Source organism: Macrotis lagotis, chromosome 1, assembly GCF_037893015.1.
Source record: "Macrotis lagotis isolate mMagLag1 chromosome 1, bilby.v1.9.chrom.fasta, whole genome shotgun sequence".
Classification (NCBI taxonomy): domain Eukaryota; kingdom Metazoa; phylum Chordata; class Mammalia; order Peramelemorphia; family Peramelidae; genus Macrotis; species Macrotis lagotis.
This window is the reverse complement of record NC_133658.1, coordinates 859841390-859861257: the sequence shown is the minus strand read 5'-3', so window position 1 is coordinate 859861257 and position 19868 is coordinate 859841390. Positions and strand designations below refer to the sequence as shown.

Below are 19868 nucleotides of genomic sequence, written 5' to 3'. Positions count from 1 at the left end.
AAGAGGGAAAATAATGACAAGAGAAAGATGCAGGACAGTATAAGGATGTGGGAGATATCCCCAGGGAGGGTATCAGAATAGATAATGATCCAGCAAAGGGGATTAAAAATTAATAAATCAGGTAGGAAAAGGAAAAAAAAGACAGAAACAGTCTAGAAGGAGCAGAAATTATTCAAGTGATGGTGATCAATAATGTGAAAAGCTGAAGAGTGAAAAAAAGTGAGAAAGGATAAAAGATCATCAGATGAAGCAATTAAAAGATTATAAGTAACCTAAGAGAAAGCAGCTTGGATAAGGAAGTGGGGAGAAAACCAAGGTATAAAAGCCTAAGTAAGAAATGAACAAGAAGTAAAGAGTTAGGAATAGAAATAAGTACAGATCCCCGCCTCCCTCATAAGATTTTGACTGAAGAAATAAAGATTATAGCGTGAGAGGATAGTATGGTCATGTGAAAGTTCTTTAAGGAAAAAAGTGACTTGGACCTATTTGGCAGCAGAAGAGGGGCCATTGGCAACCCCCCCCCCAAAAAAAAAGGAAGGGGGGGAGGAAAGAGTCAAAGAAATAAACTTAGAGAATAAAGCAAAGAAAGGAAGGACGGTGAAATCAAAGGCTGGTTTTAGAAAGCAGAAGTCCATAACCCTGGCAAAGGAGGAGAAATTAAGATATGGTTAAGAGAGGAATGATGAGGTATTAAAAAGGGAGCTCATACACTCATAGATTTGAGAATTGCAAGGGACCTTAGAGACCAACTAGTCTAATCTACTCCTTTCAAAACTAAGGAAACTAAAGTGAGGTTAAGTAATTTTTTTCCCAGGTCCCCAAGATACTAAGTAGAAGGGCTGGGTTTAAACTGAAGTAGTCCTTGGAGGCCAAATCTAATGTTATTTTCAACTGACCCTAACAAATGATTTCTGCTAGGAAGCAAGGAGCCAAGTTGAGAGGAAAAGAGAAAAGGGTAGTTAGAACATGAGGAGAGATCTGGGCCACACCACATACATATACAAAGCAACAGAGTCAATCTGGGAAAAATAAAACAACTGTCATACAGCAATAAAAGCTCCCCCAAAAGTTAAGTAACATAACCATAATTTTTATCTGGCCACAGTTGTGGCATCTGTTAGTGGCAGACAGAAACAAGCAAACAGAAGGGGGAAAACACTGGATGTCATCTTTAGCAATAGATAGAACAAGAATTTAAAGAGAAATAATGCTAGGCTAGAATTTGAAAGTAGAAAAAATAATTGCCCTGAGTCTCAGTCCAATCCTTTTCAAGCTTTTACTATGCCAGCACAAAGTATAAATATGAGGGGGGGTCCCTAAAAAATGCTATTTATTCACATTCTGAGGACAGACATTCCTACTTAGTTCATTTCCTTCAAGTAAGCTCTTTAATGGTACCTAAGGTAATATCCAAGTGGTTAGAAAAAACATTCTGAGAAGTTGTGACCTTTTCAAAAATGATACACAGGGTCTCATTCACAGAATGCAAAGTGCTAAGATACAAGGTGATTAATGAGTCTTAATGGCAGTCAATAATACACAGTATGAGTACAATGATCACACTCAAAAAAGATCACTTTTTAATATTTTTCTTTAAAAAGTAAAAACAAGTTATCAAGTTGGGTTTGTATATAGTACTACAGGTCACTGAACACAACCATTCTGTGAAAAATAACTGGAAAGTTTTTTGATTCTACAGTTGGATCTCTTAAAAAGAGGTGACCAGTAGGAAAGTAAAGTTACTCCAACAGGTTACACTCCTGAGGTCCAAGTCCCTTTCTACTGCATAAATTTCTCTGAAAAGGGTAGATCTAGGATGTAAAAATACTTGGAAAAATTAAGGGCACTCAGAAATAACAAGCATTCTGATGCTGCATTTAGGAAAGTTTCTGTGAATTTTTTAAAGATCAAATTATATAAAGACAAAAGTTATTTTTATTCACGAAGATGATTCTTTCAAGACTGAAATAGTTAACCATTCACCCAACATTCCATCAAAGAAAATTTCCAAGCAGCTTGTCAAATTATCACCATTTCCTCAGATTAAAGGACCATCCCAGTTGGGTCCACTGTATGTAGTACAAATAATGCTGTCAAGCTTAAAATTCAAACTGACATTCCTCTGACATTTATTTCATCCTAAGGTCTATAAAGAATGGGTAGCTGCATGAGAGAAACAACTAACAGCACAATAACTGATTTAACAGTTTAATTTCTAAATCTTTTATGTTCAGCATAATAGTCCTCCTACTTAAAAAAAACTCTTCCATTAGGATATTTTACAGTTATACAAATTTCTAAATAAAAACAAAAACATACTCAGTTGCAATAATGTAAAATTTCAACTTGGGTTTTTGTTGCTACAGAAAAAGAAATAAATACATAGCCCACTGATAATAACTTAAAATGCTATATGGCTGATAGAAGTGAGTAGTTCTATAACTACTTAAATAAAATCAGTTCTACAAAAAAAGCTTTAAAATATACATTTAAAAGTCAGGACCCAATATTGATGAGAAACAATATTTACAACCACTGGTGTTACAGGAACTTCCAGAAGATGACTTTTGGAAAGAAAGTTCCATTAAACCAATATTGAAATCATCACCAGAATGTCAAAATAGTCTACTCTAAGGTAGGAAAAGAGTTAAGTAGTCTTTAGATCAAACTCGAAATGACTTTAGAAAAATGACTCCCCATTCCTGAGCAAGCAATCAAGATGAACAACATCAAACCAAAACCAGTGATCATTACTAAGTCAAATTCTAAGGGAAGTCAAATTATGGATTAATGACCTGGGCAGGTCTCAAGATTTTAAGTAACTTTATGTTACTTGAAAAATTAAGTAAAGCAAATTTTGCAGCAGCCAATGATAGTGTTAGAAACAAATGGCAGCCTTAGTAAAAGCATGCAAAGACAGTTATCAGTCTACATAGAAATCAACAAAAGAGCAAGAGAAAGAGACTTTGCCAGCCTATCAGATCCTGGGCCTGTGGACTGCTTATCCCAGGAGAGTTGCTTCTCCCTACTACAGACCTCCTATATCAAGTCCAAACTTGTCTTTCTGGCAGGGACTTGCAAAAACAGGCCTCAGTAGAATTATCCAGTTAGGTGCTCTCTCTTCAGCACTGGCTCTTGTCTCACATGCCATTTTCAGGGACAGGGCTACTGCCTTTACTTTCATGGCACGTTCTTCAAATCCAAAGAAGGAATATTCACATTCTGTATTTTACTGACTTGTGAACATTTCTGGTTGTAGCAATGAAACTTTAAGCCCCAAAGGAAACATTTTTTGTTCCTATCAGAATGAGCCCAGTATTTAAATGATGAAATGGAGGCTACCTCACCCAACATCCTTAGCAATGCAAATTTGTGCCTACCTATTAGGGGACCATCACAATATTAGCTTTCCAATTAAATCTTTCCTGCATACTGCAGTTTTCATTAACGTCTTCCTTTATTTTTATTTAGCATTAAAAAAGTACACAAGCATGCAATAAGCATGTACAAAACTATCCAGAAATTATTCCCATCAAATCCTATCCCCATCATCCTTCTCCGTTCCACTTTTTTATAATACATTAGACATACTCTGAGTAAATTATAATAAACATAAACCATTAAACCCCCAAGTTATTAAATAGAAATGGTTCCAAATCACTTGCCTAATGCTCAAACTACTGAGACTGGATTCCAAGATTATCCATGATCTGATCCTATCCTTTCTAAATAACTCTCTGATCTGGTTTTTTCCACATAACCCTCAGTTCAAGTTAGGTTGGCCGATTCAGACTACCCTCAGTGCACCATGTTCAGACTCATTTCTAATCAATTATATTTATGCTACTCAAAATTAAGAATATCTTTCCGCTTGACCTCTACCTACCTAGTCACCCTTCAAGGACTAGTTGAAGACTCACAACTTTGATATACCAGATAAAAGGGACTGTTGTTTCTGACCTGTTCAAGCTCTTCCTCCTCTAGTGTAAACCACTCATTAAGGTTTTAGGCTCAACTCCATGCCCTTCCAAGAAACAAATCTCCTAATCCAGAACTACCTGTTAACTGAACTTAGATATTTTACTGTGGCTCGGCCTCTGGAGTCACAAAAACATACTCACATGAGTATGTCCTGCCTCTTCAACTAGATTAAGTTCCTAAAGAACTTCTCCCTCAAGACCAAACAAACGGTAGATACACAAAGAGTTTTTTAAAAATCTCTTAATTGGGACAGTAAAAGGCTAGATCAAGTGAAGTCTAAATATCTCAAAAGGAACCAAGAAAATCTGTTTCTGAAGAGTTAAATACAACATTGAAAATAAATACTAGAGCATGGGAAGCCACACAAGAAAATGTAGTACATAACTTAACAAATCAGGACATTTAAAATTTCACCCAAGGTACAAGCCAACTACTACCTTTAGGACAAATTCTGAGAGGGTCTCTTCTTGTTGTCCTGGAATTTTGTTGTCCTAAATATTCTGTGGAATCCAAATATGGAATTTTAGAATTGGAAGGGACCAAAATAGGTTTGGCATATTATCTATTACACTGACACCTATATACCATCAGCTAGGACTGTGAAATCAAGCAAATACCCAGTAATAGTGTTCTTAGTTCTGTGTCCCAAAGAGATGAAAGAAAGGAAAAGGATTCATACATACAGAAGATTTATAACATTTTTTATTGTGGTGGCAAAGAACTGTAAACTAAGGCAGTTTCCATCATTTGGGGAATTATTTAGCAACATATGGTTATGTGAATATGAGGGAAAATAATCTTGCTGTTAAAAAAAAAGGTGGAGGAAATGGAGTCAGAAATGAAAATAATGCAGAGTAAAGTAAACAGAACAAAGAAAACAATTTATACAATTACAGCAATATTATAGGGACAAACAACTGTAAAAGACTTAAGAACTTCGATCAACACAACTACCAATCATCATTTCAGAGAACTCAAGAAGACATGTTACTCATCTCCTGACAAAGGGGTTATAAAAACTCAAAAGCATATTTTTAAGACATGGCCAATATAGGAATTTCTTTTGCTTTACAACAAATGCTTATGACAGAAGTTTGTTCATACTTTCTCAGTTAGAGGGGGAGTGGGGAAAGGGGGAGACATGGAGGAGAAAGGATCTGAAAATAAATAAAACATTAATGACACAATGTGGATCTAAAAATAAAATAAAATAATTTTAGAAGAAAGCCAAATCTATGTAAAACAGGCAATCATAAAATTATAGTATTTTACTTGTTTGGTATTATATATTAATAAAAACATCATGGCATTTGAGGATAAGAAGAAGGTGGTGTCAAAGTGACATGTTGACCATATTTTATTTAGGATTATAAAGAAAAGTGAAAAAAAATAACCAAAATAACAGTGTCAACAGAGAGGAGATTAGAAAAAATTAATGAAAACAACAAAAACAACATGTGCTTTATTGAACTCAAGAGTTTTTCTTGACACTTTATGGTACTATAAAGGAATTAAGGCAATAGGAGGTTAAAGGGAATATTACTTAGGGATCTTCACATAATTTTTCTGGATATGACACTATCAATTTCAGTCCAATCCACTAAGAACAATTAGGGAAATTAGACCCTTTACAGAGATAATATATAGCTAAAGTTTATGACCCCCTTTTAAGCCTAAAATCCTCATGTCTCAGGATCTAGAGAACTTTGAAGTAAAACTGACAGAAAACTATATCACACATTATCTACCAAAATACATGACATATTGGAAGCAAACATGCATATAACTATAAAGGTTGGCATGTACACAGATAATATGTTAAATTGTCTACAGTACTCAAGAACTGATTTTTAGAGTCTGATTTTTTTAATGATAGAAGAAACCGAAAAAAAAATAAAGGAAAATCCAGCAAGAAGCTAGGCAGGGTTAAAACAGTTAAGAAAGAATGAAGGTTTGAAGTTGAGCAGATGTTTTGAGATTGAAAGACATGCTCTTCTAAAGTAGCTAAGAAAAGAAAATTTGGTTCTTGTGGTATTCAGGAAGGGTCAAAGAAGAATCAGAAGAATAGAATTTGAAAGAAAAAAACTTTTTTCACAAAGTTTGGAATAGCTCAATCCCTTGGATAGCTACACAGAGGAAACTAGATCAAATGATCTCAATAAAACCTGTTTACCAAGTTGGAAAAAACTGGAATAGACATAGAAACTGTGCTATTTCTTAAATTCTCTACCACCTAAAGTTTAAACCTTCATCATCTCCCAAATGCCTGGTATGAAAGCATACAGCTACCGAAATAACTCAATAGAAAAAGAAGGAATTTTATGTGCTTCAGTATAATATACCTAAAAAGAAAAGCCAAGTTCCCTTAGCAGGGGACATGGTATGCAAGAAAGGAATGAAGACAGAAAACCACATACTAGATGGGGTAGATGAACATGAAGAGCTATGAATGAACAGAATATCAGTCTAAAAATGCCACTGTCTTCTAAGAAGAAATTTCCCATGACCTTCACTTTAACAACCAGGAATGTGAGTGGGTACAGAATGAACATCCAGTTATAATACCTGAAAATAAGGAGATAAACTGGATAAGGCTTTTGATATATCTGCCTGGATAAAAAAAAAATGCTATATATTCAGAATTGGCACTAAAAGAATAAAATATCTACAGGCTGACTAAGGAGTTTGGGCGGGGGGAGGGTTCCCCCCAACAAATATGTAATAAACTCTCTGTTATCTGGCACTCTATGAATCAGGAAAATTTTACTAAATCAGGATTCCTATTAAGTTCATGTTTTAAAAAATAAATTTAAAAATAAAAAGTGCCAAAATAAAGTCAGAATCCCTAGAAACCATTTCAAAATATCTATACTTTGGGAAGCTAGGTGGCACAGTGGATAAAGCACCAGCCCTGGAGTCAGGAGTACCTGGGTTCAAATCCAGTCTCAGGCACTTAATAATCACCTAGCTGTGTGGCCTTGGCCAAGCCACTTTACCCCATTTGCCTTGCCAAAAAAACCTAAAAAAGAAAAAAAAAATCTATACTTCCCCAACCCTGAAATTTTTTTGGAAACTTTTCCTTCCCCTAACTTATGGTTAAAGTAGTAACTTATGAACGCCCTTATAGCCATTTTTAGAAGTTGTGTAAAAATTGTTAATACGCTCTTTTTCTCCCCCAAAAGTCAGATCTACTGAATGACAACAGCCTAATATTTACTTCTTAATATGTACATGTAAAGTCTTCTAAAAAGTTGAGAAATGTTATTTAAAAGAACCCACAATCTTTCTGGTTTCTACTTTAAAATGTCAAAGACCCAACAACCTCACCTTGAATAAATTATAACCCTTTTGAACCTAAAGAGTTTATATGGCCAATATAATTATTTCTGTAACATACAATCCATTAAAGTTTAGAAATTGCTTGATATACTACTTTGCACTCCTAATAGTCTATGAAAACTGTGGAAAAAATGTATATTCTAATTTTTATAAAATGTAATAATCCAATTCTTTTAATAATAGCATTTTATCGAGAAAATTCCACTCCTAGCTATGTCTGATAACAGAGAGTTTACCACCAAAACAATTAATGGTGGGGAAAACGATGACAGAGACAGGTCATACATCTTACAAACACTAGACCCCAAATTTCACAGAAACCCATGAGTTGATCCTGGAGTCAGAAATCTTGGATTTCATGCCCTGAATCAGACACCTCCTGGCTGTGTGATCCTGCCCAAGTCACTGAACTTCTCAGTGCCCCCAAGCAATTCTCTAAGTCTCCACTTTTACAGAGGAAGTGCTGATCTGCATTGGTGGAGGAAGTTTCCATATGAGAAATACCCACACCAATGAAATCACAGGTCCTGGTCAGACCCCATAATGTGCTTACTGAAGAGACTGGGAAGAGGGTGACAGAGACACACACAGTACCTGTTGTTGAGAATTGTAGTCAAAGAGTCCCACAGTTGCTGCTCCTGAGTCCACAGGTACCTGCGTGCCTGAATAATCAAACTGAAGAGGCTCCATGCCAACATGCTCCATGGGGTCCAAGGGGACACTCTGGGACTCCATGTTGGAGAAATCCTCCACAGGCTTGGCACCATTAGTGCTGGTCAGCTGGGCTAAGCCCTCAGAACCATTCTGGTTTGGACCCAGAAGATCCACTTCATTAGCAGAGTTCTGGCAATTACCAGGGGTACGGCTAAACAGAAAAAGTAAAGGGCATTAAACCTTATTTTGAGGGGGAATACCAAAACAACGAAAGCTAAGGACAACGTCCCTGATATCTTTAATCATGAATAGAAGTTAACATTAGCAACCACCAGAAGTTGTTGTGGAACATCGCTGCCACAATGGTTTAGAAAAGCCAGAAATTATTTCTGGGGTTTATAATGCATGCAAATCATCCTCTGAAATAACTTTTTCACCTGAAAAAACATAATTACTATCAAGCTTCGCTCACTTTACAAAATGGGAGAGAGTAAAACTCATAACTTCCAAGAAAACATTTACATATGCAAAGTTGGCAACATTAAAAAAATGTTTAGAGCTAGGTTTAGCTTTAAAAAGATGATTTTTAAGTAGAATTTGTTTTATATAAAAACCCCAAATAAAGACCTTTGTAGATGTTACCTGGCCATAACTCACAAATGCTCTTTGACAAGAAACAACAGGTAAATTCAGAAGTATACTGCTGGCTTAGGAGAAATCACCCTCCCTAAGTTATGATAATATTGAACATTTATAGAGTCCTTTCAGTTTTACAGTACAGTACAAGGATGCAAAAAGAATGTGTGAGATGTGTCAAACACATAGAAACATAGAAGAATGTGATTTCAAAGCCAGCAGGTGGGAGGGATTTGGGATCTGGATATCCAACAATACCGTCCCACCATCACTAACAGAAATCCTGCAACTAACGCAAAGAGTTCCATTTCACAGGGGAATAAGTTATGTCTTTCCCCTCAAAAAAACATTGCCAAGACTGAAAGTCATATGAAACTATACTGGAAGGAAAGGGAACCCAGGATCTGATTTGCATGATTTCCATGGTATTATTTCTTCAAATGAAAGAACAATTTTTCTCATGAGCTACGTGGATTAGATGTGGTATGCTGCATGGTTGAAATGGGTAGACCATTAGTATTCTTTTAACAACAGATCTCATCAGCGTAGGTCAACATTAAATGTTTTAAAACTTAAATTCCCATTGACAAAGGGGAAAGGCAGCCAGAAGTATGCTGGAGGTCAAGAAGAAGCCAACCTGTGATTTAAAAACTCACACATGAATAAATGAGTTGAATGTATTAGGGGAAGTGGGAGTGGGAATGGGAAGGAATAGAAACTACTGCAAATACTAACATTATGCCTTTTTTCTATTCTTACAGGGTAAGACCTACAAATAGGATGGAAGGGAATCATTATTTGACCAGGGCCAATCACTTAGCCTGACTCAGTTTCCTCAACTGTAAAATGGGAATACCTGCTCATCAGGATCCACTCAAATAATTAAAAGATTCCTTGAAAAGTACAAAGCACTCTATTAAATGCCCCACCAACTCTTAAAAAAACTAAGCACTACCTGATGATTTACAAATATTCACACTTTCTGATCTTATAAAGTATGGCCTATGCTAGATAGACACAACTATATGGAATACTACTTTCCAAAAATAAACAAGGAAAAACCCACAACCCCCATTCAAAATCAGAAGTGTAAAAAAAAAAAATACGAACCTAAAATCTTTGACGTCTGCATCAATCCCATTCTGTACTGGTAAACCATTGGTCTTGTCAATCACATCACCCTCCTCCTTCAAATCTCCTAGCTTATCTCCATCAAATGTACCCTTGTTCTTCTTTTCACCTTTGTCGTTTTCATCACTGTCTGCATCCCTTGGGCCCTGTTTAAAAAATAGCTTCAGCTTCACTAATTATCATCAATTAATATTTATTGGGCACCCATTGTCCACCCTACTATACTAAGCAATAATATAAAAAATAAATAAAAATAAAAATAAATTAAAAGGGAAATGCCCCAGTCCTTGTTTATATTAAAATCCAATTAATGGGCAACACAGAGACAAGCAAAGTACATAAAATTGAGTTTGGGCCAAATGTGAAAGATGTATATACATTTAACTGGGGAAAAAAATTTCTATCATTGACTCTCATAGTCAGAGTCAAAAATGGTCTTACCATTCAAAGTGACTCCCATCCTACTTCCTCTCCTTATCTACCCAATGCCCACACCATGCTATTCAGTCCTATCCCTCTCTTCCCAAGCATCTTCTAGTTGTACAAACATTAAAGTTCTTGAGTCTTCTAATGTAGGAATTCTAAAAGGACAAAAAGGTTGCCTGGACTATAAAAATGAAAATGTACCCATCCTCTGGCTCACTATTAAATTTTCCTAAAATAATACAATTATTCCCTTTCCCAATCTGTTTAGCTCTAAATCCTAGGTCCAATAACCAACTCATTCATGCCTCATACATGCATTATCCTTGGTCCCCCGAACATGCCCAGCTCACTTTCACCATCATCTCAATTTCAACCCCAAAATCAGAACTCCTAGTATCACATACAACTAAGAAATCACTCCTGAATTTTGATCAATATTAAAAACATTTAGTCAAAAACATTATTTGAAGAGGACACTTGAAACCTGAAAAAAGCAGGAACATTCATATCATGATTCTACTCCTTATCATCAAATAATAAATGGAACATATAGGGTACATTAAGTCTTTTATTAAGTAAAACCTCATTCACCTCAGAAAGAGTTCAATCTATAATAACAGAGGCCTGAAAGAGGTCTCAAGACTATATTGTCATAGCTATAAGCCTGGACTCCTATGGGATCCTCAATATAAGCCAACATTTTCTTTCCAGTTTCATAAATATCAATCAAACCAAAGTAATAGAAAAGTAGCTTTCTCCCTTCTCCCTCATAAAAAAGAAAAAAGGAAAAAGCTCAGACTAGAAAAGCAGATGTTAAGAGTGAAACAAATGAAGCATACCGCATTGAGAAATAGCTACGTGGGATAATTATGAAATCTAATATACTCAAAGAACATTATCTAAGGATGGGCAATGACAGTTTTTATTAAGTGATAAGGACAAAAACATGATTCCACATCTGTATTTAGGGTACAGAGCTAAAATAAGACCCAGGGATTTTAGACAGGCATCTAAGGGTGCATCTAAGAAAAGAAGGTCCACAGCACAATGTCTACTCTAGGCTCCTTATGTGGCTCAGGTGATCATACACCTACTTTAAAGGGGACATAGGCTCAAATTCCAAGTAAAATAAGATTCAACTTGGCTTATGAGAAGGAACCTTACTTCCTGTTCCCCATTAATCAATGAATGCCCCCAACAGTTCTTTTCTCAGTTCTAAATATCTGTGACCATTTTTGCAGCATATGATATTGTGTGCAAAATTACTTCCTTTGGACCATCAAACAATACAATATAAAGTGCTATATAAAGCTTCAACTGCTATATAAAAGCCAGCTATTATTGTTATTGATGACATAATCTCTTCTCTCTTGGAATCTAATTTTTCTTCAATCTATCTGAACACTCTTTGATCTCTTCTTGGTCCCTAAGTGAAGGGTTCCTGTGTGATTATCTTTAGCCCTCTTCTTTTTTTCACTTTTCCTGAATAATAAATGACCAATCATATAATTATTCTACTGATGATATTATATGACTGCCTATCACACCCCAAACAAATAAAACTACAGATGTGACCCAAGGAGATGGAGAGACTCATGATGAGGACAGTACACAGGCTAAATAAAAGGCTAGCAATGATTAGTACACAAGAAATGGTCTCAAATAAATCATCCAGGAAATGAAAGAATATACATCTGGACTAGTTATGGGGGATGGACTCATCTGTGGATGTACATTTACACCTGGGGAGGATGGGGGAAGGGCAAGGAAGGAACTGGAGAGGATTAATGGCAGATCAAGTGAAAGGTATTCTGACACTTCATGAAACATGGGAAAACAGCCACCAATGTACATCAGAACTATCCTCAATAGAACAGTTAGGCAAAGCCCACTCAAGAAACATGCAGCATGCAAGAGCATGGATGGGTTTGATAGCATGCTCGTTGATAAGCTGACAGGAGACATGGACATGACTCAAAATTCTGTGCCACTGAGCTTTCTTAGCATTTTCAACTACCTGATAGCTATTTCCATTTGGATATCTTCAAGGTACCTCAAACAGAGTTTCTCATCTATCTCCCTCCACACACCACTTTTCTCTACCTCCCTAATTTGGGAGTCAGAACAAGAATCTTCCCAGAGACCAAATCTCAAAACCTCAGAATGAACTTCTTCCTTGCCAAGTCTTGTTAGTTCTATCTCTGCACTATTTCTCAAATTTAATACTCCTTTTTACTCTCCAACTCCAGGTTCAAGCTTTATAATTTATATCAAGAATCAATTCACCTAATTAATCTCCTAGTCTACACTTCCTATCATTTCCCCAATTATCTTCCTTATGCACAGGAATGGCCATGTAGTCCTATTTTTAATACAATATCTTCCACAATTTTCTGCTATACAGGATAAAACACCTTCTGAGTCTGTCATTTAAGGCTTCCCATGATAATGCTTCAAGTTACATTTCCAGGATAATGTTATACAATCAATGAAATACAATATGGGTATATATGTATAGATAAATCTTTGTACATGTCATGTAACACACCCTCTCACAAACCCTATTCCAACCATTAAATCAACTCTTTCTGGCCTCTCTCACCTACACTGATCTGAATCAGAAGGCTTAGAAAACAAGTCTTCTTCAAATTCTGGATGCAAAAAACTTATTTCTTCCTTCAAAGTTCTTCAGGAGCTAAGTTCTCAAAGTAAGGCTTCCTTGAGCATGCTAATTCAAGTGATTTTGCCCTCAAATTTTTTCTGCTTCTTTTCTTACATTACTTTGTTGGTCCTCACTTTTGTTTCTATCATCTCTGAGCTTTTCATCAATTTAACACCAAACATTTATTAAACTCTTGCCATCCCTCAAGCACTGTGCTAAGTACTAGCTCATCTTTCTAAGTTCGATATCATATATGCCCCCATTGGAAAATAGGCTCCATAGAAGCAGATTGTTACATATTTTTCTCTCTGCATCCCCAGAGTCTTATATATAACATGTGTTTAATCAAGTCTGTGGACTCAAACTTCATAGTTATTGCTTCCCTGAAATGATCTGACCCAGAAAGGTTGGATTATGTAATGCATATAGTACTAACTAGGCTCTCTGAAAAGGAAATTTCAAGACCTGTTATGTTTAGCTATTTACTCTCAATTCAAAAAAAGAAATAAAGGAAGAAGACACTTTTGGCAATACAAATGAAGAAAACATGAGAAATTAATTTTTAAATGGTCATAAAAATGTGTGTGACAAAATATGGTGAATAAACAGCTAGTGTCTAAAGACAGTTGTTGAGGTGAGCAAGATTCACCAGATGGGTCTATGAGGGGAGAGTTCAGTTCTGAGATTTTCACTGGCTCAAAGAATGGCTGCAACAGTTTTAAGGAATTTAAGGAACCACCTTAAGATTTCAAATGGAAAAAATGCACAAAGAAAGCAAGAATCCAGAAAGTGTTGACCTCATGTTGGTCAGTCCAAAGAAAACTGAAAGAAAAGACCCCTCTCTTCTGAGAGGCAGTCTAGCAAGAGAATCTTTTGAACTTAAATTTAGGAGACACTACCCTAAAAATCAGATACGATTGCAAGGGTAGTGAGATGGTCTCAAACAAAATTCTGATTAAAGAATCATTCCTTAGATGGTCATAAAATGGCCCCGGGATGACCTGAAGCCTAGTCCAAGAACCTGACTACTACTGAGAAAACCAAAGACAGCAGGTCAGGTGACCCCAACTCCTGCTCCTCATGAAGTAGTTAGAAGAATACCAGTGGGAATATGAAGGAAACTAGAGTTGTTTAAAATGTCTATCTCTTTTAAGGAGATTAGAAAAATGAATTCTCTACTAGTCATGCATTGAGGAAGCAGGTACTGGGGTTACCAGGAGCCTGATTAATTGTTTTTTGACTGCAAGAAGACTGACTTGTTAATAAATATGCCTATGCCCCACTTCATCAGATTCTGGATTCCCTATTGTCCCCCCAAAAGAACCATATACCATGACACTACTTCCATAAAACACTACTCCCTGACTGATCATTTTAAATACTAGTATGTTCACTCCCTGAAGCACAAACTAAGGGGGATATTTAGGATAGTCCTAAATTCCAAATCAGAGAGATAGAAGTTTACTTAATGGTAGTAACTAATTGTCTTAAATCTGAAAAGAATCCAGGTAGCCCTCCAACCTCACAGGAATACCATCAACACTAAGACAGAATGAGGTACATAAAGGAGTTTCTTGGAGTAATAACATAGAATTAAAGCAGAACAGATTTACAGGGAGTACAAAGCATGTGGAAATATACATACATAAATATGTGCATAGAAATGCGTGTGTGTATATATGTGTGTATGTATGTATGTATACATGTATATATGTGTGTGCGTGTATGTATGTAATGTGTATGTATATTTCCCCTATTCAATGAGTTTGGAGGAAGGACATCATCTTATTTTAATCTTAAGCTCCATTTCTGAAAATAAATTGTATTCTGTTTTCCTGGTAGACATCATGAAGGCCATTACGGCCAAAACACATGACTTTCCATGACTTCTTCCAGGAAGTTTTGACAAACTTAGCATCAACTTGCAAATACTCAAGGAATACAGATTACCCTTGAAAAGTCAGCAGTAGAATTAAAAAAAAAGAAAATTATAAAGTTAAAAGTTTTAGTTACTATAAAGAAAAAAGCAGTTTTAAATTTAATTAAAAAAATATTTTACAGCTAAAGGGAATGTATTCAAAAAGTCTGAACTACGAAAATTATTGTGGATCAAAGCCGCAACAAAAAAAATAGTTATCTACATTGTTTATTAAGCTCTAATACTAAGGTACTGGACAAATAATTAAAATAAACATACTAAAGAAGGATATAGCAGATAGAATTGAGTCTTGAAGGTAAAGAGCAAAGAAGATATGCAAAAAAACTGAGAACATTCCAAGTATTAAAAATGGTATAAGCAAAAAAGGGGCAACTGGATATGACTATGGAACTAAGGATAGTATAACCTGGCTGAAGCAGAAAGTACATGAAAGGAATCCATAATGCTTGGTAGAAGGGATTTTCAATTCAAAGGTAAGAGTTTTATGAAACCTTGTCATTGTTTTATCTAGCATTTCTCTTCCTAGTTGAGATCTGGAGCAGGTTTCCAATTTGTTCATGGTTTGCATTTCTTTTTCTGAAAATTGTTTACTCATCTCACTGGACTATTTATTTATGGAGAAATGACTCTTGGCATGAAATACTTTGATTAATATTTCAAATTTGTTTATGTATGTATGTACCTCTACACTTATGTAAATACACACATATAACTCTGTTTCTAAGAGTTAAGACAAAGGTTTTCTACCAATCAACAAGGAAATTAAAGACAGAAAAGATATCATATACATCAGAATTTATATAAATTGATACAGACCAAAGGAAGCAAAATCAGGAAGTGAAATAGGAAATGAATACAATAAAACAAAAAGAAAAAGAATATGTGTAAGTTTCAAGACCAAGTCCTCTAATGAATAAAAGCTAAGAAAATGCACTTTCCTCCTTTAAGGAGATGCAAAGAGAAGGAGAAAAGATTAGGTGGGATCTGGAGTATTATATGTGCTATCAGACATGTCAGTCACTGTTACATTTAAATTTTTTTTCTGTCACAAAGGATCATTGGAAGGAAGGGGGTATATGGAAAAATTACTGTAATAAAAGAAATCATTAATATGACTTAAAACTTTATCTTGAGAAAAATAATGGCTGGAAGTATTAAGACTACAATTTAAATTATTCTAATACAAGATAACAGGTAATGGGGACTAGACTAGGGTAGTTACAATGAAATGAATTTGGAAGCAAAGGAAAAATTATTGGTATATATTGTACACTGTTCTATGTGTTAAAGGAGATACAAAAGAAATAGACCCTATGTAGAACTTTGGCCGTGTGTAATAGAAGGACAATAATCATTAAAATTTGTTAACTGACAGGATGTGGGAGGTAGAGTAGAAGAAGAGCAAAGGATAAAATTGTGGTCTCAAGAACAGTTAAATAGGTAATAATGGCATCATAATGAATATATAAATTTTTCTTTTATTTTCACATTTCTTTCTTATCATTCTAGCATATATTCAAAACCTCCCACCAAATTTTTTTTTTTAAAAATACACACAGGAAAACTTTTTTCTCGCAACTTCAATATTCCTACTGATGAAAATTTAAATTTCTACTACCATTAGACTTTTTTATAGCATGCTAAAGACAATTTTATTTTGTCAAAATTTGGATCTATGGCTACTGAGTCTATGGCTCACCATTTGTGAGTAGACCCATAACAGGCAATCCTATTACTTTCATATTTACCACCGTCAGCACCCAACCCAAGAAGTTTTAGGAATTTTTGTTATAGCAGAGCAGGAAGGGGAGAGGGAAGAATGAGGTTAGGGGAAGAAAACAGGTTTTTTCATAGTTCGAAGAGAAAAAGATTTTGCATCCTGAGTAGAATTTAAAACCCTATAATGAGAATTAAATGATTCAGACTTCTTGATATTAATTAACTTTTTAAAAAGCTCCATATAATAAGATTTTTTTCTGGCTTATTCCATATCAGAACTCTTAAGTAACCAATCATACAAGTAATATGAAGATCACAGGAATGAAACTGTACCCATTTTTTCAGCAATACAATACTAGCAGTGGGCACATTCCCCAGAGACAAAAGAGAGAAAAAAGAGACCCATTTGTACAAAAGCAGTCATAGCAGCAGTTTTGTGGGGTAAGGTCCATCAGTTTGGGAATAAATACATGAATAAACTGTTATAATTATGAAATGGAGCTTTATGAGAAATTAGTATGAAAAATTCAAGGGGGCAGCTAGGTGGTGCAGTGGATAGCACACCGATCCTGGAGTCGGAGGATCTGAATTCAAATCCAGTCTCACATGTATGACCTTGGACAAGTCCCTTAATCCCACTGCCTTGCAACCTCCTCAAAAAAAAACTTCAAAGAAATTATGGAAGATATGAAATAAACAGATCCTGAAGAAAAAATTTATAGGATGATCAAAACAATATCATGAAAAACTTGAAAGAATAGAAAATCAGTCAATAAAGTGACCAACTGTGACTTCAAAAAGACTGTTCTTGAAGTATTTCTTCTGCCTTAGAACAGAAATGGTAGATTACATATACAGAAGAAACTGATATTTTCAGACATGGTCAATGGATTGTTTTGCATATTTATATTAATTTGGTAAAGGAAAAGGTTTCCTATTTTCCCTCTACCTGTCCACTGGAGGTTAGTAGAAAGCAACAAATACATTTAAAAAAAAAAAAAAAAGAAGAAGAGGTGCAGAGCTAGGTGGCACAGAGGATAGAGTACCAGCCCTAGAGTCAGGAGAACCTGAGTTTAGGTCCAGCTTCGGGAGGGAGGGAGGAAGGAAGGAAGGAAGGAAGGAAAACAATGGATGAAAAATTAAGGGGAGAAATATCTATGAAAGGAAAGGTTCAGAAGAGTACACATATAAAAGGGGGATTCTTTTTCTATTAATAATATAATTTAATAATAAAATATAACTAAAATTTAATAATAAAAGTATATTAAACAAATTCTATACATAAATTAAGTTCATACCATCTTTTTGGCATATTGAAATTCATAATAATAAAAAAAAGTTACTTTAAAAAAGATACTGTAAAGAAATTTATTAGGAATTGAAGCCAAATAAAAAAATGAAAAAAAATGTGAATATAAAGCTAAATGAAGGTAAAAGATGAAAAAAGATATCCTTTTTAACTATTTCTAACAATAAATTAGTGATTCTTTAGGACCAGATGAATTTCTTGGGAAATATGAACATCTACATAACGAAATAAGACCATTTTCTCCAAAAGGATAAGGTAGAACTGAAATCCCTTAGACAAAGGAGCTTTGCTAGCAACAGTGTTTCAGGATTTCATTCCTCTGGTCTCAGAGTCAGTATAAGTGTGTAAAATTATTCACTTTGTCCTAAGACAGGTGTCAAATTGTCTTTATGGGATACCTTTTCTACAAACTACAAGTCATGATCTCCATTTAACATAGTAGCCAAATCTCAAGGGTTGTTTTGACTAAAAATTCATGATCTTGCCAACAATAGTTTATCATTCAATCCATACACAAAGACCCATCATAGCTGGTTCTTTGTTTCGCTGATAAAAGTTTAAAAAAAAAAACCTTTAAAAAGAACCACCCAAGGTCATCTGTGATATAAAAGAGGAAATAAACAACTTCAAGAATCTATGAAGATAAGGAATTCATAGAAAGAGAAAATGAAGTGAATGAAGTAGAACCACAATAGTAGCAACAAAAAATTTTAAAAGCATTAAATGGCCGCTGACTTAGGTGAAATACAAAAGCCATTCCTCATTCCAGAGGAAAGCTTAAAAAATACATTTACTTTTTCTCTATAGAGAGATAGGGAAGTACAGGAACAAAATGCTGCATAAACCATAATGTGAGTCTGTTTGACTTAATTCTCTTTTCTGTAAGGATCAAGGAAGAAAATGGCATAATAGGAAAGAATGTGATGCAAAAAACCAAATGCACCAATTGATTTTTTGAAAACTAAATCAGGACTCTATCTGGTCCAAGTTGATCTATCAAAGGGGAGTGAGTGCCAGGTCTGCTCAAAAAGTTCACAGGTCATTTCTCAGGGATTCCTAATATCCAAAGATCCAGAATCTGTAGTGTATGTGGTTTCTAATTGCAATGGGAAGAACTGCTTTTGTCAGTCTGAAGAAATCCCTGACATACCAACAATGGATCAAGAAGAAGAATCCCTGGAAATTTTCTGGAGAGCTCTCACCATCTCACCAAAAGTGTTGCTGTTCATATCTCAAGGCTAGAGCTACTGAAAGGTAAATGGAGAGTTCTGTCTGAGTTCTTGGAAAACTCAAACAGACAAAATGGATTTTTACTATCAGTCAATAGAGAATATAAACTGTGCATCTGAGTCCTCAAGCATGGAGTTCTGCAATAGGCAAAAGTCAAATTGAATACCATAAAAAATTATTCTTAGAGGTCCTGAGGACCAAGAGTCCTGCAAAATGACTGTTCTGTGGCTTCAGAGATGTTAGTGGTCATGGAGGGGAAAAAAGGAGGTGATGTGGCTAGATGTCTCAAGTTCCAAGAGCAACTAGGATTCTTATGACTTGGTACTGAGTTGATACACTATTTCTACTACAAAATGAAAGTACTATCAGTCTTCAAAAACTCCACTGTCACCCTAAACAACAGATGGCAACGGGAAGTCTGGAATACATTTTGGAAAAGTCTTCCACAAAACTCTGGCATTATGGGTTGTTCTGCGTAATACTTTCATATTTGAAAAAAAAGAAGCTCCTCCATTCTGAACTCATATTCCCAAGTTTAGAAAAACAGAAGCATTTAAAATTTAAAAAGGTAATTCCCAATAAACACATAGGCCCTTACGTCTACTTGGAAGGTACACAGGTGAAACAATACAAGATTCAAACACATCTTAGTTCAAACTTGGTTTCAGGCTTCTACAAGCCACTTCAAAGTGAAATATTCAGGCTACCTATTCAGTTGTCTCCTAGTCTTCTTTGGTCTTAGACAGTAAAATAGTCACAAGATTCAGATAAGGCAACCGAGAATTAATTAATTAATACTGCTATTTTAAAAATACAAGAACCCAACCAACATGTGATGGGAA

At 35.2% G+C, this 19868-nt stretch overlaps 1 protein-coding gene across 13 annotated transcripts in view; it reads right to left on the bottom strand.

Annotated features, from left to right (window-relative positions):
- The window catches only part of PUM1 (pumilio RNA binding family member 1), a 163659-nt gene that overhangs the window by 69661 nt on the left and 74130 nt on the right, over positions 1 to 19868 (bottom strand). For 12 of the 13 annotated variants that reach the window (XM_074217887.1, XM_074217875.1, XM_074217877.1 and 9 more), the window contains 2 exons: positions 9721 to 9887; positions 7915 to 8185 (listed from right to left, as the gene is read on the bottom strand). The exons of the other annotated variant lie outside the window; for it this stretch is intronic. In XM_074217887.1, the coding sequence (XP_074073988.1) occupies positions 7915 to 8185; positions 9721 to 9887 (438 nt within the window). The remainder of the gene's footprint in view (positions 1 to 7914; positions 8186 to 9720; positions 9888 to 19868) is intronic. 13 annotated transcript variants of the gene reach the window in all.